Genomic DNA, 24,029 nt, shown 5'->3' with positions numbered 1-24,029 from the left:
TTTTCACAGTTTTTTTCCTTTCGGAATATCGCCCGGCGCACTCTTCCGTTAAGTGTTAGGGACATATTTAATTTTCAAATCGTTTCCAGTTCTGATGTATTTGTGTTAAAGGCCCGTACATCATCGATCGTTTTAGAATAAAAAAAAACCCAATTCCTTAAAATATTATTTGATAGTTTATAAGTTCCTGTTTTCACTGTTTTTGTTAAATATCTTTGATCACATTTCTCATTTTTCCTTCAAGTCATCAAAAATTGGTAACAACAGCTTCACCTACTCAGACTATTCAGGAGGGTAACCAAAAGGAACTTCGGTTGCTTGTAACCAGCTCCCCCATCAGTAATGACAATGGAACAAAGATTTGCTCCTAAATCCTTGTTAGATGCTGCTATCAAACTCCTCTCCGCCCCTCCCCCATTAATCCAATTAATCCCTAATTACCATTACTATTAGAAAGTGAAACTTGCGGTAAATTCCGGGTAATCAGGAGTACGTGACATCAGAAGGAAAAATCACTCGTTCTTTAAAGGAAGTTTCGATGAGTTTCAGGAAAAGAATTTGCAAAAAACTTGATCTATTCAGGAAAAGGCTTTTCAAGTCAAATTCGTTCATCAAGTTTTCGAGCATAATTCCTAACCTCGGCTCTCACATAGAATTTTCAACTTTTGATAACCCGCGGCTAATCGCTCGCTGCACTACTTTTCAAGTTTGAATCGCTTGTCTGAATAAAGAGAATGTTTAAACTCGGATAGATGACCGATGTTGTACATTCTTAACAAAAATTCCTCTTCGTTAGAGTGGTCCAGGTTCACTATTCCCCTTTCCCTCCCCTCCCTAAAAGAGATATCATTTGTTGATCATCATTTACATAAAGCCAAGCGAGATCCTCTCGATCATAACATCACGTGATTGTTACGATATATCCATCTTATTTAGATTAACACCCTTAAGAGGTAAACGAAGACAGCAATGTGTTGTCTTTTAAGGGTACAACACTGATCAACCCAGCCGTTCCTCTTATTTACCAACTTTGTCTTCGATGACGCAAATCGCACTCATTGGAAAATGAACACCTCATGAAAAGTTAGTCATCGAGCACAAATAACTTACCGTTTTAAGACAGAAGCTCCAATTCAGTACTGTGAGAAGTCTTGATTGTAATTTCGGGTTAAAAATCCAACTGTTCTTCCAAAACAATGAATGCATAGACCGGATGTTACCTGCAACAAAAGTGAATTGTTTCATTTTTGCATGTAGTCACACCCATCATCGGTATAAAAGTTAGACGTACAAAACCGAAATACATTTACGTACATCAAATGGCGCTTCAAAAGTAGGATAACAAATATCCGTCACTCCTTATCTTTCCTTTACTGGAACAAACCAAATGAATTCATTTAAGGTTTTGTAATGGACATTCGAAATTCATAACGTTGGAATTCTGCGCGAGGTTGGTGCGCTAGTAGATAACCCTTCGGCTAACTCAGATGATGTCGGAACTTAAGAGAAGGTAGTTTTAAAGAAATCATCATCACGTCCAGTGCCGGTTGAAATCATAAGTTGATTCGTCGAATTTAGTCAACTTTTGGTAGGTCTCGGTATTAAAACCGACTTTGCCGCTTATGAATTCCTTCCAATTTTTTTTCGCACATATCAGAATTCTCTTCCGCCAAGCCATTAATCACAACATTCTTAAAAGAACGAGGTTTGAAGCAGTTTTAAAAACCGATGCTCCAAGCCAAAACGATTTCCATAGTCTATGTCAAGGCAAATCATGATGGAAGTGAATCAGGTCTTTTCACAGACAGTACTTACCACAACCTGTAGCCTTCAGTGCCCGGTCTCGAAGGTAACTTTAACCATCTCTTTTCGTCCTTTGAGTATTTTCCAACACACGTCATACGTCAGTCATACCAATAGAATGTGGTTGTCTATTTCTGTTCGACCGTGTCATTCTCTTCCCCAGGCCCGCTGAACGCAACGGCCAAACGTAAGCGTCAATGGAAAAGGTCCTTTAAGTATAATCAATGACTTTTTCATTTTGTACGCTTATCGTTGACCGATTTACGTAGTATTTCTATTAGACCAAGCACGGTACAATCTCTTATTTGTGGAGCGTTTTTCTGATGTATGCACCGAGCGCCTTTTCACGGATAATTCACTTAGCGAGAAACTACCCAACATGAACATCGGAATATTCTCCATCGTCAGATATGAATCAATGGACAACCGGTAAGCTTACGAACCAAGTGAGAAAAACGAATAAAATCGCTCCAAGGACAACTGGAGAAGACTCAAGGAAGTAAATGAATTTATTTGTTTTCATGTTAATTGTCCTGCAGTAATTCGTTAGGGGAGGAAGCTTTCTCTTCTCTCCTCCTTCAGACCGTCTCCCAGCTACAGGGTCCTTTTCAAGTGAGTGGAGAGAAGCCTGGGGCGAGCTAGAGGAAGCACGTGAGGGTGCCGAGCCTTATATCGTTGCTTTTGGACGATTCTCTCAGATTACTGTTGGGATTGCTAAGGTTTCATGACAAGAGAATTTCTGGGTATTCAGTAGTTTTTCACGTGGATATTTGTGTTTAACTTAGAACTCTTGGAATGACCAGTATTTAATTTCTCCTTATTGAGATAATGCTAAGTCATTCCTAAAGATAACGAGAATAAGACAAATGATCACCAACTTAAGAAACTTTGATTGTCAAACAAATTCTCCTTGTCAGTACCAGAGGAATTGTACAGAGAAAAGTATGGAGAATATAGATACTGATGTTAGGGTGTAGAGAGGTTTAGGTTTCAGATGATGCGAAATGATCAAATTCCTTCTGGCATTAAAAACAAATCAGAAAGCACATCTTGCACATCAGTACTTTCAGTGAGTGACCCTTTGTTTTGGCAAAAACCAGCTCTTTCTGTTTGGAAAGACCTGGTTTGGAAAGGGTCCGGAGACTAAAGAAGTTGTTCTAACTAACAAGTTTTGGTATGTCTTTATTTTCTGTTGTTTCTATCCTCTGGGTGAAAAGATGGTGACATGGTGTACACTCAAATTTAGCAAAAACTGGGTAGGAAATAATACATTTACCCTTTCAATCCCAACTGATCTCAATAGCAATTCTCCTTAGTGTCTGTTGTACAGTTCTTATGATGTTAGTTTAGAGAATTTGGTATTATATCAATTAATAATCCCTAATTTAAACTTTTCTTCACAATCAACACTTGTTGGCTTGATATTGGATTAATATGGTGAGAAGAAATTTTGTCTTGGTTTTTTGTGAGAGTTGAAGGTTTAAACGGACTTAAGATATGATAATACTCAACCAGGTGGTTGCATTCACAAAAAACAAACAAACAAACAAACAAACAAATGCTGGTAAGAAATGTTTCTTTTTTTATTGCTCACCTTTCCAAGTTACTGGCTAGTGTTAAAACTATCTCCATGGCTATCCTGAACATATGAAGTAACAGAAGCCACTAAAGAACTGATACCATCATCTCAACATTCCATCTACCAACATCAGGGACACAGCCAAACATAAATCTTTAAAAGAAAGTTCTGATTTTAAGGTAAACATAATTAGTACTGAAGTTTACCGCAAATAATGTTCTTAGTTACATCTGAATCAGCCTTCTCTTTGATAGTTGTTTTCTAGATCTTACCTGGTAATAAGAATAAACTTTGGTACATGCAAACCTCAATACTAAGGAGTAAGTTCTAGAAACCATGAATGTGTATCTGGTCTGGTTTGGCTAGTTTCAGTTGTTTAAGAAAATCACTGATATTCTGACACTGGTCACCTTGTAGCTGTAACATCTCCCCATATTATAGGTTTTCAACAGCTGTTCCATTGTAGTTGAATTCCTGCAAAGGCGAAACGAGGAAAACTATCATCTAAACTAATACATGGGCGCGCGTTGATAAGGAATTTCCCCTTTCGTGTTATACTCGAAATCTCACTCTATCGCTGCGCTCACTCGTGAGCTATCGAGTAGAATACTCGTAGAAAAATTCCGTATCAACGCGTGCCCATGTATCATTGGTGTTCTAAGGGTAGCTATCGCTATGTACTTCCCTTCGTTCATCAAGCGCTTGAGCCCGCGTTATTGGCCGCATACCTGTGACTTAATATTTCCTTAGATTTTCGGCTTTCTCTTTTATGCACATTTGCATAAAACACGCGGGCGATGGCGGCAGCTTTTGGAAGGTATTTATCGGCTAAAATTGCTTCTTATGCATTGATATTTGCTTTTGCTGCATATACCTAAAATTTTCACTTCTTATTTGTTACAGCTCCCCGAGTAAATACAAACTGGATCGATGGTTTGTGAAGAGATTTTGGCGATGTTGGAAAGTTATGACTCCAAGCTGCTCTTCTACGACCTTTCTTCTTTTTGTGCTCTTGGTGGGGTTCGCTTTGGCAGGTAAAAAGGCTAGGACTATTATTTCTAAAATTCGTTTCAGAAAACAGAGGTTCGCATATTCAGTTGCAACTCGGTTATTTCCGTAAAGCTTGTGCTATCCAATTACAGTCTAATTACGCAGTATAGTGATAAATTCGTTTTCCCCCATGAATGTTCCATGTTTTATCCACAACCCCCGCCCCCTAGGGATCGAGGGGTTTGTTTTTCACTAAAGAGACTGCGAATTTTTGTTACCTTTTTGTTCAAAAAAAAGAAAAAAAAAACTTTAGAGGCTTACGGTGATCATAACAGCACATTTTAATACTTTTATTGAAAATAAAAAAAGTAATAAGAAAATGAAAAAATTAACTTGAAATAAAATAAAAAAGGAGTAATTTGAATCAATCTCAGAAAAGGAGTAGGGGGAGGACAGGGGGATGCAGAACTCTCTATCCCCCTTCCCCCTACCCCCCTTCCACTAAATCTCCTCCTGTCAGTTTGGTCAAGGCATTTTATTTCTAATTTTTCTTAGTTTTCAAACTTTTCAAAGTCAATAATTTTATTTTACTTTGTTTTGAATTATTATCTATAACCTTGGACAAAGGCTCACAAAAATTAAAGTGGTTTAAGATAATTATTTGAAACTAAGAAGAATTTTGAACTACAATGAAGAGTCAAATTATCATGTGTGCATTTTGTTCCAGCTCAAATGATGGTTTACAACACTGGGTTAATACCAAGCAGATATTATGAAGTTCTTTTAGCCAGAGATAAAGAGGACTTTTCAAGTCTTTTGATATCATCTCTTCTGATAATCATTGGTGTTTCACTGGTAAGTTTTCAACTGAGATAAAAAAAACCTCCTTTATGGTATTGACTGTTGGCTTATTATTATCCAGAGCTACAACTTAAGGCTTGCAAACTCCTTTTGTCCACAATTATGAAGAACAAATATTTGGCAAATGTTTTTTCAACTATCTCAAATCCTGAGACTACTGGTTCTTCATCTTTTGCATCCTATATATTACTAATAACTTTTAATTTTACTATGGACTTACTATGGCTTATCAACACATTATCTGCTGTCTAGAATTATATCTGCCATGTACTGTTTGGGGGGGGGGACCTAATCTCCCAAGCCTTGGTGGTTTTTATTAGTTTTTTTTCGCTGATAATTAGGGTTTTTTTGTGTGTGGTTTCTTTACCAGTTCCTGTAAATGGTAGTTGTATTATGAAATGGCAACTCAACAGCACAAAAAAATGAGGCTTGTTTTGGGACTAGGCAGTTTATTGAATGTATATAATTTATATTCTGCATACATAAAAATCTAGACTATTACATCAAAGGTATTTGACAGATACACTAATACAGCAGTCCAGTAATCAGGAATTTATTACAAACACCAATGAAATATAGAAACAATCAAAAGTGCTTGTGGTGTGGGTAGGAAACTAAAACTTTCTTTGAAGCTAGATCTAAATTGTTTCTTGCTTGGTTGATTGTAAATAAAAACATGCCCAGATACCCAAACAATTAGAATGCACTAGCATGGTACAAAGTAACTGGGTCTATCCAAGTCTTATGAATTGCAAGCTGAACAAATTGCTTCATGTAGGAAAGAACTAACTGCTTTTACCCAGGCTGGACCTCTCACTTATTTATATAGAATTATAGATTCATATTAATAAGGTTAACATTCACATAAAATAATAAAAAAAAATTTTGTGCACAGTTTTATAAGCTTGTTTTTCCATAGACTATTGCCTCCATAATAATATTTATTTGACTTCTTTTTTATTATTTTTAGGCAAACAGTGCAATGAAATTTGTCTCAAGAATTCTTTATGTCAAATGGAGAGAGTTACTTTGTAGGAAACTTCATGCAGGCTATTTTAAGCATAGGGCTTATTATAAACTGAATGTCCTAGATGACAAATATGACAACGTGTGAGTAGAGTGTTCATGTTATATACTTATTGCTGAAATGGGAGAGCTAGATGGGAAAGTATTTAGCCTGTCAGGACCAAGCAGTGAAGTCCATGCCATAAGCAAGAACTACATACAAACTGTATGTTTTCTGTGGCCTAACCTTACACAGTAAATAAATTAATACGATGGCCTCTCTTTTTGCCTTTTGCCTTTCTTCTTGTACTCTGCATGTCATATTAGGACTCTGCATGTACACAGGATCCACTGACCCTATCGCTGGCTGGCCTAATATGATAATATTTAATCAATGAATAAATTTTTTTCCTGTTAAGGTAAGTGTGGAACTGTAGGAATATATTTAACAATGAAGAGCTTCATTAGTCTGTATTCATTTTCTTTATTTTCTTAACTTTAATGTGTGATTCAGGGATGATATTGTAGGGTAAATTAGTCACTTTTAGGCTTCAAACAGTTAATAAAGATTTATATCCAAGCAATGTCATGTAGTTGATAATAAAGTTGGCCTTGGATGGAGAAGTGTTAGTAGATGGCAAGGGTTTTTGTTACTATTTACATTTCTTTTAATGCAAAATTTCCTTATTTCTTTCAGAGATCAGAGGATTACCCAGGATGTGGAAAGATTTTGCGAAACATTTAGAAAAGTGATCATTGTTGTTGTGGTTTCCCCTTTCACCATTACATATTACACATACCTGTGCTATCAGAGGTGATTATCATATTATATAGATTTTAAGATGAAATTATTATAATTGTTGGTAGCAAAGAAACTGAACTTTCACAATGGAAAAATTAGCCATTTGTGAGAAGCAAAAATTCTTGCCTTCTGCCTTTGGTACACGAGAGGCCTCTCAGTGCCTCTCTCTTCACAGAAGCATTAATGGGTTAACTGGTAAACAGAGGAAAAAATAGTTTGGTGGGGGAGGGGAGAGGTGGAGAAACTTAGTGTTGGAGTTATTTAAACTACAGGGGCTCAAAAGTTGTTGATAAATGCATACCCCCTTCCCCTCCCCCACTCCCAAAATATTTTGCACTCAGGCTGTAAGGTTAGATAGAGAAAAATGAGTTGTTTTTTTGGGTTGGAGGATGAGGAGAACTACAATAAAAACTGGAAGAGAATTAAGCATGCAGAAGACTTAGGTTGTAGGCAGTAGCTGATGTTTTTATGAATTCAGTCTTGGATTCATTCTTGGAGTAGGTGGGGGACAGGTTGGTAGATGGGTGGGGCTGGTGGTGCAAAGCAGGGCAGGGCGTAGAAGGGAAGAATTGAAATAGATGGTTGCCTGCTGGTTGAGACTCTGTCTTTAGTAAATACTCTGACCTTTGTTATAATTTGTGTTTGTCATTGCCTTCCTCAACTGCAGTAACCAGCTGATCAAAATAAGCTGTTTATGTATATTTCAGCGGAGATCGCAGAGCGTAGCCCCATAATTATACAAAATAGTAGTAACCCATGAAGCTGAAAAAATTTGGATGTACGACCGTACAACCATATACAAGGTGCTACTTCTATTATGTGTGGTCAACTGTGCTGCGGGCACACCAACGCCATGGCTTTGTTCAGTAGTCCAGTGATTAGTGCACTGGGCTCCGAGTCAGACGACCCGGGGTTCTAGTCATGGCCGGGGCAAGGTGTTGTGCCCTTGAGATGTGCAGGAAAAAAAAATGCAAACTCTGCTTTTAGGCTTGGCTAAATTTATATATTAATTAATGCTCATCAGTGTGTTGTTGTTTTGTTTTCAGTTCAGGATATCTTGGTCCAGTGTCCATATACGCCTTCTTTGTTGTTGGAACAATAATAAACAAATTAGTAATGTCACCAATTGTTAACCTGGTTGTGAAGCAAGAGAAGCTTGAAGGAGACTTTAGGTAATTTCTCTTATCTCTGTTTGTCTTGGAATTAACCCTTTCACTCCCAAGATCTCATTAGAAATTCTCCCTATTGTACACCATACAATTCTCTTGATGTTACCTGGGAGAATTTGTTTATTGGATCAGCTAGTAATCCCCTGATTGATATTTTTCTTTATTCTCATTACTTGTCTGCTTGATATTATATTGATTTTGTAAGGAGAAATTCTGTTTTGGTCACTTATGGGAGTGAAGGGTTAAGCAGAAACCCTCTGAGGTGGAATTTTTTATGTTTGTCTTTTTTTTGTTCATCTATATTTTGTTTATTTGATTTTTCCTGTGTATTGATATAATTTTTTTTGGTATGAATAGAACAGTTTATTTAGCTTAATTTGTTTCAAGCCTGGCTTAAACAAAAAGCCTTCTCTTCAGAAATTGGTGTCAGAGTCATAGTGATAAATTTGGGTATGATATATGAGGCTTGGGTATCAGTAGTAGGATCTTCACTATCATTGTTGATAAGGATTTTTTTGTTGAAATTGTTTCAGGTTCAAACACATGCAAATCAGATCAAATGCAGAATCAATAGCATTTTACAGATCTGCTGGCTTAGAAATGAGAAAAACCAACTCAAAATTACAGGTATTGTTCATTAGGGATTAATGTAGTGTCAACAGCTAATACCAATGAACTCATTGATGGGTCTCCATGTTACAAAAGAGTAGGGCATTGTCACTTCTTCTGAGGATCTTAGGGTGTTTACGATGAATCTCCAGTGGGGTGCAAAGTCCCTCTCATGTCCTGGTTTTGAACCCTGGGCAATGTCCCAAAGTAGGGGATGGGAGAGTGAGGGTGAAGTACAATGGGAACTCCACTCCACAAGTTCAACAACTTGCAGTTGGTAACATTGAAGGCTTGATTGGAACCCCACAGCAGGGCAGCAAACAGACCTCTGGTGCGTTGGAGAAGGCTAACCCTTATATGGTGGATTCAATGAGTTACTGAAACTGAAACTATGCAAAACTTTGCCTGATCTTTATAGCAAGAACAGATTTACCAGGAAACATTCAATCAGAATGTAACGATGGTTCTATTGTTAATCATGGGATTTATGTTGTGGTTTAGCTCATGAATAGTTTGATGTCTGAATGAAAGGCATTTCAAATAAATTCCTGACCAAGCCTCGCAGGTGGGAAGAATGGCTGCATTGGCAAAACTGACAGAGCTAGCTGTCTTTATTGTGATTCAAATGCTGAATTTTCATGTACAATTTAATTCTGATGAATATATATGGTTTGACTTGTGAAAAGTTTGGTGTTTGAAGTTGGCTCTTCTCTAACTCAAATCCCTGTCTTGGATTGTGTTATTTTTACCAGACTGGTGAACTGTTATTCTTTCTTTCCAGCTGTACTGTTGAAATTTTTCCTTTTACAGCTCATCTCATTGCTCTGATTCAGTATATTCAGCATAATGTTGTTGTTGTTGTTTTTCTTTTTTTAGTCACTTATAAAAGTTCAGACCAGAATTGTGACCTTTGAGAGCTTCCTTTTCTGTAAGTTCTTTAAAATTATAGTAAAATCATCAGAAATCAAATTAAATTTATGTCAAGTTGCCAAATGAGTAACTCTTATGTACTTACTGACTGAGTCGGAGGGCTGGATGGGAAAATGTTTGGCTCCAGGTCATGATTTTAGGACAAATTGCTAAATGTTTTCCACTCCAGCTGGGCCTAATTGAAACTACAATAACCATTTTATCATATAACCCTCACTTTTTGTCTTTCCTCTCCTTATCTTTCAGCTTGCATGTACATGTAGCTTGGCTATTTGGCTTTTGGTGGCCATGGTCATGTCCTTGTATGAAGCTTGGTTATTTGGCTTTTTGTGGCCTTAGTCATGTCCTTGTATGTAGCTTGGCTATTTGGCTTTTTGTGGCCTTAGTCAAGTCCTTGTATGTAGCTTGGCTATTTGGCTTTTTGTGGCCTTAGTCATGTCCTTGTATATAGCTTGGCTATTTGGCTTTTTGTGGCCTCGGTCATGTCCTTGCATGTAGCCCCCATACAGGGATTTTTGTCCAATTTTCTCCCCAATGAAAGAGGAGGTGGTGCAAGGCATTACCAGTTATATGATGAAAATATTTGTGATCAACCTGTCTTTTTTGTTATTTTTCAGTCTCTATAAATATGTTTGATTATGTGGGTGCAATTCTCAGCTACCTTATTATAGCAATTGCTTTGTTTGGAGGAAAGTTTGATAACATGTCTACAACTGCTCTTGGTGGAGAGATAAGTAGGGTATGTATGAAGGGTCTCTGTCTTTATTTATTTCAATATCCTGCCAGTGAAAACCAGTGATGTCATTGATAGTATTATCATACTGTTTTGTGGTAACCTGAAGACTGACCAGGTAGAAGTCTGTTGCCTCATGGAATTCACTGACACAAAATGCTCTTAGGGTAGTTAGGCATAAACTAAATGATTTTGTTTCTGTAATGTTTTTTAATACTTCAATGGTCAGGGCTAGCTTCTTGTCTTTCTCTCCATTATTTCACTAGCTTCAGTAAGTCTTTTCCAACCATAATATGGTGGCTTAAACTGTTGACTTAATATCGGGTTTTTGACTATCGAAACTACTCTCACTAATTGCATTGGGATCTGCTCCTTAAACCAACAATGGACCCTTACCAGAGTGTTTGCATTTCAGTGTTTCATTGGTGAACAGGGGGGAGAGGGAAAGGGAAAGTTTACTTCCCCACTTCTCCCTCGTCCTTTTGACCAAGGCTTAATTCTAGACTGTACATCAAATTTTCAAATCTGTCAAATTCATCAAATTCTCTTTTTGTTCGTTCTTGTCTCTTTTATCCCAGCTTCAATATGACTTGGAATCCATAGATGTAGAATAAACATGTGGATGTTCTCCTACCTAGTGTTGGTATACATCACTCATTTATAACTAATCTCCCATTTAATATTCAATAAAATCCCTGATATCTTAAATGTTTTTTATAACTGCAAGGTTGCATTCATCTCAAACTTTTAGAACTCATTTTTTGCAATGTACCTGATAAACTGCTGCACAAAGCTGATTGACTTGTCTGTAGATGTTACCAATATGGCTGGATATGTTCACAGGTAAGCTGCTTACATTATTCTCTATACATTTGACAGGGGGAATTTGTGTCACAATCTTGAGCTTCTTTATAAGTAAGTGATCTTTTCCATTATTCCTGACTTAAATGCATTGATTTAGGGGGATATTTGTGAGGAGAAATTAGATGCTAGTCAGTCTTAGAGGGTTTAATGGGAACAGAAAAATGATCTTGGCTCTAGTTGTTAGGATGCTTTTAGATAAAAAGACAAGAAATTAAAAAAAGGTTGAGTTTAATAAAAAAAATTTACAAAGAAGCAATGCTTCATGTATGCTGTTGGCTCCTCTATCATTGAATTTCCGCTGAATTTTTTAACTTCCTCTTGGATCCCCAGGATAGGTCAGTTGTTGGAAGTTTTCTCCGACATGAAAACTGAAACAGAGCAGAAGACCGAGGAACATCCAGAACATTTCGGGTAATCCTAAGTTAGACAAATACATGTAACTATATGTTTTGATTTAAAAACTGGATCACTGGATAATGCAATTCAAGAGGTTTCATTGGCGTAGCCATCATGGGCTATGAGCCATTATACCAAAGTGTGTATTGCAATGACTTAAACCAAAAGTGTTTTTGTACATTGAAACATTCTGTTGTTCTTATAAAAAATTTAGGAAAAATTTGTATATATTTTGGGGCATTTTTAATAAAACTATTATTCCACTTGTGCTTGTTAATAACTCTCTCATTTTTGGTGTGTGCTTGTGGAATAATTGTTATATATAATAAGCTGTATTCGACACTCATTCACACAGTATTCACTAATAGAGGACAGATTCATGGTTGATATCACGATAAACATCATTTTGTTTTATCAATTAATCTTTTCACTCCCAGGAGTGATTAACAAGTAACTTCTCTGTACAATATCCATGCACTATCTAGCAAACAGGTAATGAGAACTCTCAAATGTACCTGGTAAAAGTTATCTTGATCTAACACCAAATTCTTGTAACTTATATACAAGGAAATGTGTAGCAGCTAGAGGGGAGAATGAACAATCAGATGTTAGGAGTTAAAGGGTTCAGACAAATAGAATTTATGTTGCCGTGGGTCTGAGCAGTAATAGATCATAGTGGACATCAAATATGGACACACTCAGCTGCACCCCTCAAGTGCCAATTTTTCATTCTTAGCACATTTTGACTCCATCTATGATCCATTGCTGAACAGATTCACGACAACATAGAATTTCTTCGTTAAACTGAGTATGTTGTTTCTTGTTTTTTCTGTGAATTTATTGCTTAACACAAAACTCAATGAAAGAGTATTTTAAAGGGATAAATTTGGAAGTTGAAGCTTAAGAAGGTGAACTTGTAGTGTTATGTTGTAGTTCAGTTGACAAGGCATTTTTCATATAAATTTTTTTTAATGCTTCAGTAGAGTTAAGAATTTAGCTTCACAAGACAGTGATGTTATATTCAAGTTCAGCTGTGTTTCCTATGCTCCGCCAAATTGCACAGATGCCCTGGTCAAAGGTGAGACATAACGTCCAGCACTAGATGTAACATTTGCATAATTATTTCAGCCTGGTACTTGTAACAGATGTATTGGTAGCTAAATATGAAAAATTCTGTTTATAAAACTAGCTTTTTCTTAATGTTTGTGGCCTTACATTGTGGCTGTTGTTACTGGAGGCATTCGCAAAAAACTGACCAATCAGTGAAGTGAAGTGAGAGATAAATACCTCGTCAATTCTTCGTTATCTTTGCCTTATTGGTCTGAGGTGCTGGTTGGAACAATTTAATAATTGAGTTGGTTTATTGTTTGTTTTCTGTAATATGTTTGATTAATTTTGATTATTATATGTAACTTTGGTAAATTTTACTCTGTTTTGAAGCTCATTGTGAATTTATTCTAGATCTTGATTTGGAAATTCGCCATGGCCAGAATATTCTCGTAACAGGAACCACTGGTAATTGTGTTTGCCATCCTTGACTTTGCTGCACTGAAATAAATTTATATTTCCTGTAATCACTGACTTGAAAGCCATTGGAGAATTTTTTGTCTGGAAACGAGCCAATGAAAACCCACCTGAAGGGCGGGAAAACGCGGGTGACAAAGGCGCTTTGCATCTGATTGGTTGAGAGGGTAGCGCGAATTTTTAAACCAATCACTTTGTCACTATTAATATGTGTAACTTTTTCTTTTCCATCAACAAGCATTAAGAGGTCAGGCTCCTTCAAACTTATGGTAGTTTTGCTCATTCAAATAGAGCCAACTCCTCCAACGAAAAAAAAAAGTCGGAGAATGCTGCTATGATTTCGCAAATGTTTCTCTTCATTGAAGTGGTTTTCTATTTTCTTTTTCCAGGAAGTGGAAAGAGCTCTTTGTTTAGGATCCTGAGCGGAATGTGGGCTCCTCTTTCAGGTATGATATATTTACCCAAATGTAACATGAACCTTTGTAGAATTAGCTATTTTGAATATCGTTTTATTATAATTTCTTGTAGTAGCTGTTACAAAAAGTTTCCAATATGATTGTATTTTATGTTATTGATGTCACTCCATAACGACCCTCGTACAGTCTCTGATTGGTTATTCCTGGGATGGAAATTTCCCCCCGCCTTGAACAAACAATCACGGATCTCTAAAAATTGTGCATCGGGATGGGAAAAACTGAGCCGGTGAAAGAAAAAATACCTTTTATGGCCTCTGACCTCAATTTGTTTGAAAGTGGGCAGCTTGCATAAGATTTCATGCAACAATTTGTCAGGTCGCTTATTCTTTTTCCATTTTTTACAGGAGAGGTTATAAGGTTTTTACCTTTCGATCCCAAAGTTGTCTTCTTCCTACCACAAAAGACTTTCGTTACGGATGGTACACTACGACAACAGGTAAAGTTCTCCTGATCTCAGCGCCAATGACAATAAGCAACAAACTAAAGAAAAGTTATGAGGGAGACAGGTTTGACGAACAATGATTGGCAAACTAGTACGCGGCAAAACACAACAAAAACACAGGGGTCAAACGTAAGGCATGCGCAGTGGAGTAACTTTTTACCGGCCGCGCACCAAGGAAAACGTAAGAAACAACCACTGTCACGCAAAATGTGTGGGAAAAAAAAGACGTCGGAACGTTCGTTTAAATCTGTAAAATGGAACAAAAGTAGGGAAAAAAACTGAGTATTTTCATACACAGAGCTTTTTGGGCTTTACCAACTGCAACGTATTCGCCTGTGTGGTTGTCGATAAGACAACACTTGGCTTTGACAGTCTGGAAGCACGCCACGGAGGCACATGCGCTCTGGTTTGACCACTGTGTTGATGTGGCGTCAAGTAATACGTCTGGTACGTTTTCCCGCGCTGTTCGTCGGTCACGTGTGTTTTCTCTGACTTCTCTTGTTGGTGAACTACTTTTCGTCATTGATCAAGGCTTAATCATTTTTAAATTGGAGATAAGTCTATGATATGGCTCTGAAATGGGGGAGATACTACGCAAAATGCTTGATTTCCCCTCAGATACCATAATCATCGTTATTTTGTCGCCCGTAGTTAAACTGTCTGTCTTATTTTTATTTGTTGTTGATTTTTCCAGTTAACTTACCCTCGTGAAAATCTTCTCCTTTATGGAGGCCACTCTGAAGCAGGTAATGACAGTTATGGTTCAGTTCGTAGTTGCTTCAATACGCTCTCTGATTGGTCGTGAAAACTCGCGCCACCCTCTCAACCAATCATATGCAAAACTAACAATTATGGCCACGTGCCGATTTTGGTATTAATTTATTTGGTTTTAGTCTTCAAAGCTCTATAGAAGCGCGCTTTATTGGTTTCTCCTTGTTAGCTAGCGGTTTTCCACGCTGTGAACATGCACCGTTAACCAACCAATAACTAAATGTGATCGTAAAAATTTCGATTAGTGAAAATTTGCATGTATCTTCCAATGTGTATTTCGCCATATTTTCATTTTAAACACAGGTGACGAAGACGAGAAACTTCTTGGATTGCTCGACACTGTAGGGCTTGTAAGTAAATGAAGTGAACTTGTCAACTACACAAGTGAAATTCTAAGATTTCGTGGACGATAATGCATAGAACAAGTGAAAAGGAGGGGAAGCTTTCGCTTACCTTTCCCTTGTTCACTGTTCCTAAATAGAAGTTGTAATCAAATCCTGGTTTTTGGAAACGAACGCGATACTGGAATATTAGCGTAACAGCCCTTATTTCTTTGTTCGCTCTACTTCACTCCATGAACATCTATGAACATCTCGGAAGCAAAAAGTATTATTTTATCAGGGTCAATCAGATTTACCAATATCTTAGAAACTGCGTGAAGACATCAGCTCGACGCTTTCCTCTATGGAAAACTTCTCAACCTGTGTTCGCATCGGGGATTTCTACTGAAAATGCTCAAAGAATTTTGTTCCTGTAGTCTCAGATAATTTCCGGTTTTCGTCGCTTTGATTTCCTATCCTGTGTATAGTCGTCGCCGCCGCCGCCGCCGCCGCCCCCCCCCTCCCCCCCACCCTCCAAAAGATGGAGGGAAGGGGGCAGGTGTACATAAGTTATGATTTCCCTCCTTGGGAATTTTATCACCATTAACACATTTATTACAGAAATGAAAAGAAATATTTAAAATTCCTTGGGCTAATTTACTCAAATTGGGTTTACTGAGGTTCATTTGTGTACTTTGTTTCTCTCTCTCTCCTAAGGCAAATCTCTGCAGCCGAGTGGGTGGCCTTGATAGTCCTGTGGAATGCAAGTGGTAGGTGATGAAATCTCGAACGCTTCTGCATGTCTTTGCTCCTCAGCTTGTACGGGCAGAAATGCACGGAGAAAGCTTGCTTTGCTCCCACGAAGCAAGCGATGAGTCAATCCTAAGCCGCAACGCAGCTTTAAGTCTTTCAAAATTCTCCCATAGAAAATCTGCTTGTTGTTTGATTGTTTGTATTTTTAGTTAAAACTGATTATTATTCCAGATGAGGAACTTAGAAATATCTTTTGATGCAGGGAGGACATGCTGACTCCAGGAGAAATGCAACGGTTATCTTTCGCTCGTTTGTTCTATCAAAGACCACAAGTAGCGCGTAAGTAAAAAATCTCACTTCTTTTGGACAAAGTTGAAAATTATTAACGCTAAATAGCTTCATTGTTGATATTATTTTTTAAATTTTTTATGGAACAACAATTGTTCTCTTCAGTCCTAGATGAAGCTACAAGTGCCTTAGACACTTCCACGGAGAGCAAGCTGTATTCGATTTGCCAGGACTTTGGAATCACTGTGTCAAGCGTTGGTCATAGGAGATCCCTCAGGCAGGTATGTATCTTCGCGCAAACGAGAGCGAGAACGAACGAAATAACAAGTGTAGGAATGGACTGACGAAAGAACGCACGAACTCACGAGCGCGCTTACTAACGCAAAAACGATTACACAAAAGCACGAAGAACCAAATGGAAGAATTGAAATGACTTGACACAAATGCATGGATTGGTAACGTCCCTCTTCAATATTTTTTCTTTAGTTTCACGACTTTGAGTTGAACCTTGACGGAGAAGGAGGATGGGAATTCAAGAAAATTGAAGATTAGTGAAATTTTGCAAGGAGGTCGAGAAGCAAATTGAATGTTGAAAGTAGTAAGGATTTTAGTAGGTTTTGCCGTACCTGGCTTTGTGATTGGATGACAAAAGCAATGCAGCTCACGCTTTCCCACGCTTTGCTGCTGATCACGTGTATTAGCTTTTCACTCATTGGCTCACTGCTGTTTTCACGATTTTTCAGATAAATCGCTACATTTGTTTTGTAGTCACTCACAAAGGAGGGAAATTTTATATTCTGCAGTCTGAGTATGGGGGCGAGGTGCCGACCTATTGTCTAAGATTGCAACTTAAGTTTTATAGATTTCATGTAGAATTACATTTCTGCTATGTGTTCATAGTAAAAGCTTTTATATTTGCAGTAACGAATTATGAATGCGAAATTTAGCATTCCCTGCGTCACAAAATTTGTTCGTTGGAGACAATCCAGTAAGTTATAATAATTCAGAGAAATTTATTCACAATTCTACCTTTGAATTAAATCCAAATACAATTGTTAATATATTTTGGATAGAATTATTTCTAATATATTGATATTTTTGTCTTATAACCACTAAAAAAACAAAAAAAAACAAAAAAAAAACAGACAGGTTCAGTGTACTTATTCAACCGTCGTTTTTCTTCCTTAACCAGAACACTGAGCAGCGAGATTGCGATGATAGTGCACGCTTGGAGTTTTAAACAATCGCTATCACTTTTACTGTTTCCCTTGTGTAGCTGCCTTTGATGAAGTTCTTTGTGAAGGCTTCAACTTCCCTCGCGATCGTGGTGAGATTTGTGATCAGTTGGTTCGTTGGGTTTATTGGAAAAGTGAGAATTTTATTGGTTTTCTCGTGATGATTATTCGCTGATAGACTCAGGTGTGCGTGTCGCTTTTTCAAGTCGGGAATGCCCGTAACTTTTTGTCCCCGATGTTTCCAGGGAACATACTGAGTCGACTGTCGGAAAAAAAGCGGGTGTAATGATACTACTCCTCGATTGAAATCGGTAGATCGTCCAATAAGATAGGCTTATTGGGAGGTATTCGACCTCTTCATCAAAAACTTAATATATAACATTAATAATAAATACCAGAAGATTGCTACCTGTAATCTTCTGTCAATATGAAATGATGCGTGGTAATTAAAAATATATTTTTATATTATTTAAATATATATTTCGTAATATATCATTTTTTCTAAATTCAATCTACAGCATCTGTCAAGTTATTTGAAATCCTAATTTTAAGTAAATGAAATGTAACGACGATGAAATGCATCGTGGTGTATATTAACACTATTGCATTCATTGAATTTTGAGACGCTCTACAGGTCGACGTTTAAGTTCAGAGAGTTGCTTGTAAGCCTTAGTTAGTCATGCATTAAAATTTAAATTTATTTGAATATTTTGAGGAGGGTTCTTTCTTTGAGGCAGAATCTACTGAATCAAGAAATTGGAAGTAGTGTTTATATACCATCTCCCCCCCTTCTCCCCCCCCCCCCCAATTCTGCGTCGGAGGATGGTGTGGTGCCGAGTTCTCTAAATTCAAAACTATTTGAAAATAATTTCTTTGTAAAAAAATAGCGTTTCAGAAACCTTCTCAACGGCACCACTTCAGTTTGTGTGACCTCATTCTGCGTTACTCTTTCTATTTTAATAGCTTTGGTGTCATCGCGTCGAAAAATATTACATTCGTGTCAGCTCCAACTTCTGGCGAACACATCCAACTTTTGTTCTCTTTAACCCTTTAACTCCCAGATCAAATTTTTATTTCTCCTTATAGTCAACCATAAAATTCTTATAATGTTAGTTCAGGAAATTTAGTATTGGATCAACTAATTATCCCCAAATTGATATTATTCTTTATTCTCATGACTTATCTGCTTGATATTGTCTTTATATTGTAGGGAGAAATTCTGTCTTGGTCACTCATGGGAGTTAAAGGGTTATTAACTCCTTGCGATATCACCTCTGAATGAAACATGAAGGTCACGAGAATAAAGGAAATGATAAGCTACAATCTCTTGATTGTTAGACAAATTCTCTTTACCAGCACTTAGGAAATGAATAGAGAACGGTGTGGAGAATATGCATACTGATATTGAGGTGTAAAGTGTTAAAAGACAATCGTTGCGTGACATTGATGAGTTATGTTGGAAAGGGACTAGAATAAAAACAACCTTAAGCGACAGGCGTTATTTTTGCGTGTTCAAGCGAGTCACACTCTCTATGTCTTCGCCTTTTACGCTCTTCCCTCTTACACCCAGCACGTGCGCAGTTTGTGGTTGTAACCTTATCACGAGAAAGTGGTGTGACGTGTAACGGGTTAAAGGACAATCGTTGCGTGACATTAATTAGTTATGTTGGAGAGGGAACCGTGTGCGACAGGCATTATTGTGCGTGTTTAGGTGAGTCACATGTGCCGTGTCTTTGCCTTTTACGCTCTTCCCTCTCCCACCTAGCACGTGCGCAGTTTGTGGTTACTGTAGCAGGTTATAATCTTATCACGAGAAAGTGGTGAGACGTGTTAATGGGGTAAAGGACAATCGTCGCGTGACATTAATGACGCACCGAAAGCACGCCACTATTATAACTGCCAATCCAAGCTGAAGGGCAAAGGAAAGAGCAAAGGCAACCCAAGATGAAGGCTGTAGTTTTCCTTCTTGTCTCTCTGCTTGCAATTGCAATAGTTTCCTGTAAGCAAATCAGCTACCAGGAATGCCGGTTTACTAAAGAGCTGGGTGAAATCGTCTCCATTGATATAGCGCCGTGCGAGAAAGAACCGTGCGCCCTGAAGAAAGGAGGCAATGAAACAATCACCATCACCTTCATCCCACACGAAGTTGTCACCGGCGCTAAGATTTACGCATACGCTATCTTTGGACTGATACCCGTGCGCCTACCGCTGCCGAATCCTGATGCGTGTCAAGGCTACGGTTTATCTTGTCCATTGAAGAGCGGTGTCAAAGTGGAGTTTGCTTTGGTCGAATTCATCTCACCCGATTTCCCGAGCGGTAACTTGAAACTAAAAGCGCAAATCAAAGATCAAAATGGCAAGTCTTTGATCTGTGGGATTGTTAAGTTGCATATTCAGTGAACTTTGTTTCAGTATACTGTTATATTGTATGTCTCTTAGACTAATTAGTTCTGGTTGGTCAGTGTGAGATAATTGGTTTTTCGCATCCTTTTGCTAGATTTAATTAGGAACAATTTCATTCGAGTTAAGTTTTTATTTTGAAACATTTCGTCACGTTACAGTTCGATACAATTGCTTGACACATCGCAAGAGTGAAAGTGAGTAGCAAGTCATCCTCAACCTCCTTGATCCGAAATTTTACGCCTTTTCCAAATGAATTAAGTTGGAAAGGGACTAGAATAAAACAGCCTTGTGCGACAGGCGTCATTTTTGCGTGTTCAGGCGAGTTACACGCTCCGTGTTTTCGCCCTTTATCCTCTCCCTTCCCCACCTAGCACGTGCGCAGTCTGTGGCTATTTAACATGTAGCAACCTTATCACGAGAAAGTGATGTGATCCTAACGAAAAAGATTACTAACAAAGAAAGTGGTGTGATCCCGACGAAAAAGATTAGGAAAATAGAAAGTAATGTGATCCCAACGCCATTGAAGGCATTGAACCCGGAGTCATGAACTCGACAGACAGAAGGCGAATCAACTCGCATTCTCTTTCCTTTGTCTTTCGGGCTGCCTTTTTCGCTCTCTTAGTTGCCATAGTAAACACCTTCAAAGCCATTTTCAGTATAGCCGCTCCCTTCGATAGAGTGAATGAGGAAAAGTCCCAAATATTTACTACCAAAGTAAGGATTTACTTTAGTTCTACACATATAAAACTGAGTTCACATATAGTGACAGAAAAGTAAGCAACAATGTTTGACGTAGAATTCATCACCAAGGCAGTGCTGTCGCTTTACGTCTCTAGATACAAACTATTTTCGCATGGGTGTCTGATAGCTAACCAAGAATAAGTTAATGGCTCTCGATATATTTTGATGTTGTTTGTCTCTAACTCTAATCACGTTTTGACTCGAATAGAGCAGAATTCTTGATCATCCTCTGTTTAAATTCTCCAGTAATCATTTCAGAGTTCTGCAAAATTCGTTAATTAGCTTCTTCTTCCATTTGTTCCACTTCATTCACAATCGGCGATCCTGCCTCTTCATTTATTTCGTTCGCATTTTCTGTCCCGTGTTTCTCTTTTTCGTCGCCCTGCTCAGCCGGCTTTTCGTCTTCTTTGTCTTCCTCTGGCGGCTGTGGAATGTTGGCCATGTAATAATAATAATAATAATAATAATAATAATAATAATAATAATAATAATAATAATAATAACAACAACAAAAATTTATACAGCGCCCTATCCGTGAGCTCAAAGGCGCTTTACATCAATTGTAATTCTAAAAAACCAAAAAACATTTTAGTTATTAAAGAAAATATATAACAGTTATAAAAGTTAATTTCTAAAAAATAAGATACAATCGACTTGCTAAGATTAACTGAGGAAAATATAAACAATAAAAAGTCAAAAAATGGGTAGTCAACTTATTAATAAAAGCCTCTCTAAAAAGTTGTGTTTTAATCTTATTCTTAAAAACATCAAGGTTCTGGATTGATCTTATATCATCGGTTAGGGAGTTCTAGAGCCTAGGCGCAGCAACTCGAAAAGATCTGTCACCGTAAAACTTGAGATTAGACTTTGGTATTACAAGGAGATTTTATGAAGAAGATCGTAATTGCCTCGTCCGAGTATAGGGCTGAAGTAGATCTGCTATATATTTTGGCGCCATGCCATTCAGTGTTTTAAATTTGTACGTAAGAAGTAGTATTTTGTACGCAGTTCGTTGTCTGACTGGTAGCCAATGTAGTCTACGAAGAACTGGTGTTGTATGTTCTAAGCTTCGGGTTCTAGTCACCAGTCGAGCTGCGCAGTTTAGTACATACTGTAGCCTATCAATAACCGATTGGGTGAGCCATATAGAAGGGCATCACAGAAATCCAACTTGGATGAAATAAATGCATGAACAAGTGTCTCAGCATTATCTTGAGAGAGACAGTTTCTTATCTTTGCTATATTTCGTAAATGATAGAAAGCCGTTTTGCAGGTGTTCATAACATGTTTATCTAAGTTGACATGGGAATCATTTCAGTTTGTGTTACCACATTCTGCGTTACTTTTTCTATTTTAATAGCTTTGGTGCCATTGCGTGCATTTTGCATTTAAATACCGAAACTGGATGACGCACCGAAAGCACGCCTCTATTATAATTGCAAATCCAAGCTGAAGAGCAAAGGAAAGAGCAAAGGCAACCCAAGATGAAGGCTGTAGTTTTCCTTCTTGTCTCTCTGCTTGCAGTAGTTTCCTGCAAAAAAATCAGCTACCAGAAGTGCCCATCTACTAAAGAGCTGGGTGAAATCGTCTCCATTGATGTAACGCCGTGCGAGGAAGAACCGTGCGTTCTGAAGAAAGGAAGTAATGAAACAGTCACCATCACCTTCATCCCGCACGAAGTTGTCACCGGCGCTAAGATTTACGCATACGCTATCAAGGGACCGATACATGTGCGCCTTCCGGTGCCGAATCCCAATGCGTGTCAAGACCACGGATTATCTTGTCCATTGAAGAGCGGTGTACAAGTGGAGTTTGTTTTGGTCGAATTCGTCTCACCCTCTGTCCCCAGCGGTGACGTGAAACTAGAAGCGCAAATCAAAGATCAAGATGGCAAGTCTCTGATCTGTGGGATTGTTAAGTTGCATATTCAGTGAACTTTAATTCAGTATACTGTTACATTGTATATCTCTTAGACTAATTAGTCCTGGTTGGTCAGTGTGAGATATTTGGTTTTTTTGCATCCTTTTGCCAGATTAAATGAGGAACAACTTAATTCGGGTTAAATTGTTATTTTAAAACATTTCGTCACATTACGGTTCGATACGATTGCTTGACACATCACAAGAGTGGAAGTGGATAGCAAGCCATCTTCAACCTCCCCGATCCGAAATTCAACGGCTTTTTCCAAATGGAAACAGAGAAAGTGATGTGATCCCAACTAAAAAGATTACAAACAGTTGTTGAAACGCGCTTAAGCAGGCATAAGCTATTCAGCGCCATGCCCCCCCACCCGCCTCCCTTTGACCAACGACCAAATATTCTTTTTTCATTGGAGGCATTGAACCCGGAGTAACTCGACAGACAGAAGGCTAATTAACTCGTTAAGCCATTTCCACCATAGCCGCTTCTTCGGTGGAGTGATTGAGGAAAAGTCCCAAATATTTACTACTTTAGTTCTACACATACAAAACTGAGTTCATACATAGCAACAGAAAAGTAGGCGACAAGGAATGACGCCCAATTCATCGCAAAGGCAGTGCTGTCGCTTTACGTCTCTAGATACAAAACATTTTCGCATGGGTGTCTGATAGCTAACCAAGAATAAATATTTTTTATGGCTCTAGGTATGTTTTTTTATAGTATTTGTCAGTTTATTTGAATTCCTAATTTAAAGCGACGAGGAAATGCATTATGGTGTATATTAACACTAATGCATTCATTTAATTTTGAGACGCTCGTTAGATCGACGTTGATATACAGAAAGCTGCTTGCAATTGTAAGCCTTAGTTAGTCATGCATTGAAATTTAAATGAATTTTAATAATTTGAGGAACGATCTTTGTTTATGGCAGAATTTACTGAGTCCAAGAAATTGAAAGTAGTGTTTATATCCCATTTCCAATCATCCCGCATCAGAAGATGGTGTGGTGCCGAGTTCTCTAAATTCAAAACCATTTAGGAAGAATTTCTTTGTGGGGTAAGAGTGTTTCAGAAACCTTTACAACGGAACCATTTCAGTTTGTTTTACCACATTCTGCGTTACTTTTTCTATTCTAATAGCTTTGGTGTCATTGCGTCTAAAAAATATTACATTAGTGTCAGCTCCAACATGTGGCGAACACATCCAACTTATTTGTTCTTTTAACTCTCTGAATCAAACATGAAGGTCACGAGAATAAAGGAAATGATAAGCTACAATCTCTTGATTATTAGACAAATTCTCCTTTTCAGCACCTTAGGAAATGAATAAAGAACAGTGTGGATAATACGCATACTGATGTTGAGGTGTAAAGTGTTTAAAGACAATCGTTGCGTGACATTGATGAGTTATGTTGG

The 24,029-nt window shown here is 37.8% G+C and overlaps 3 protein-coding genes across 4 annotated transcripts; all 3 read left to right on the top strand.

Annotated features, from left to right (window-relative positions):
* Window positions 1–4,103: 4,103 nt before the first annotated feature.
* Window positions 4,104–18,256, top strand: LOC131782237 (lysosomal cobalamin transporter ABCD4-like). Of its 2 annotated transcripts, none has more exons than XM_059098954.2 (21): window positions 4,104–4,199; window positions 4,286–4,416; window positions 5,100–5,227; window positions 6,204–6,343; window positions 6,936–7,052; window positions 8,087–8,212; window positions 8,743–8,836; window positions 9,695–9,746; window positions 10,366–10,487; window positions 11,233–11,324; window positions 11,676–11,756; window positions 12,725–12,819; window positions 13,203–13,256; window positions 13,655–13,711; window positions 14,086–14,177; window positions 14,878–14,929; window positions 15,258–15,304; window positions 15,992–16,044; window positions 16,290–16,366; window positions 16,481–16,596; window positions 16,802–18,256. In XM_059098954.2, exons 1-21 carry the CDS (start codon window positions 4,180–4,182, stop codon window positions 16,865–16,867), a joined length of 1,812 nt encoding a protein of 603 aa, XP_058954937.2. In that variant the 5' UTR covers window positions 4,104–4,179; the 3' UTR covers window positions 16,868–18,256. The 2 variants fall into 2 exon arrangements, with proteins under 2 accessions (XP_058954937.2, XP_058954936.2); XM_059098953.2 differs by having other exon boundaries at window positions 12,722–12,819.
* Window positions 18,257–19,452: 1,196 nt separating this feature from the next.
* On the top strand, window positions 19,453–20,256 carry LOC131782267 (NPC intracellular cholesterol transporter 2-like; the record flags this gene model as incomplete). The annotated part of the gene is made up of 1 exon (XM_059099000.2): window positions 19,453–20,256. A coding segment is annotated over one exon (498 nt), but the record flags the coding sequence as incomplete, so codon positions are not given.
* A 1,877-nt stretch (window positions 20,257–22,133) lies between these two features.
* Window positions 22,134–22,747, top strand: LOC131782268 (NPC intracellular cholesterol transporter 2-like; the record flags this gene model as incomplete). The annotated part of the gene is made up of 1 exon (XM_059099001.2): window positions 22,134–22,747. A coding segment is annotated over one exon (495 nt), but the record flags the coding sequence as incomplete, so codon positions are not given.
* Window positions 22,748–24,029: the final 1,282 nt, after the last annotated feature.

Source organism: Pocillopora verrucosa, chromosome 7 (assembly GCF_036669915.1).
Source record: "Pocillopora verrucosa isolate sample1 chromosome 7, ASM3666991v2, whole genome shotgun sequence".
Taxonomy (NCBI): domain Eukaryota; kingdom Metazoa; phylum Cnidaria; class Anthozoa; order Scleractinia; family Pocilloporidae; genus Pocillopora; species Pocillopora verrucosa.
This window is presented reverse-complemented; position numbering and strand designations above follow the sequence as displayed.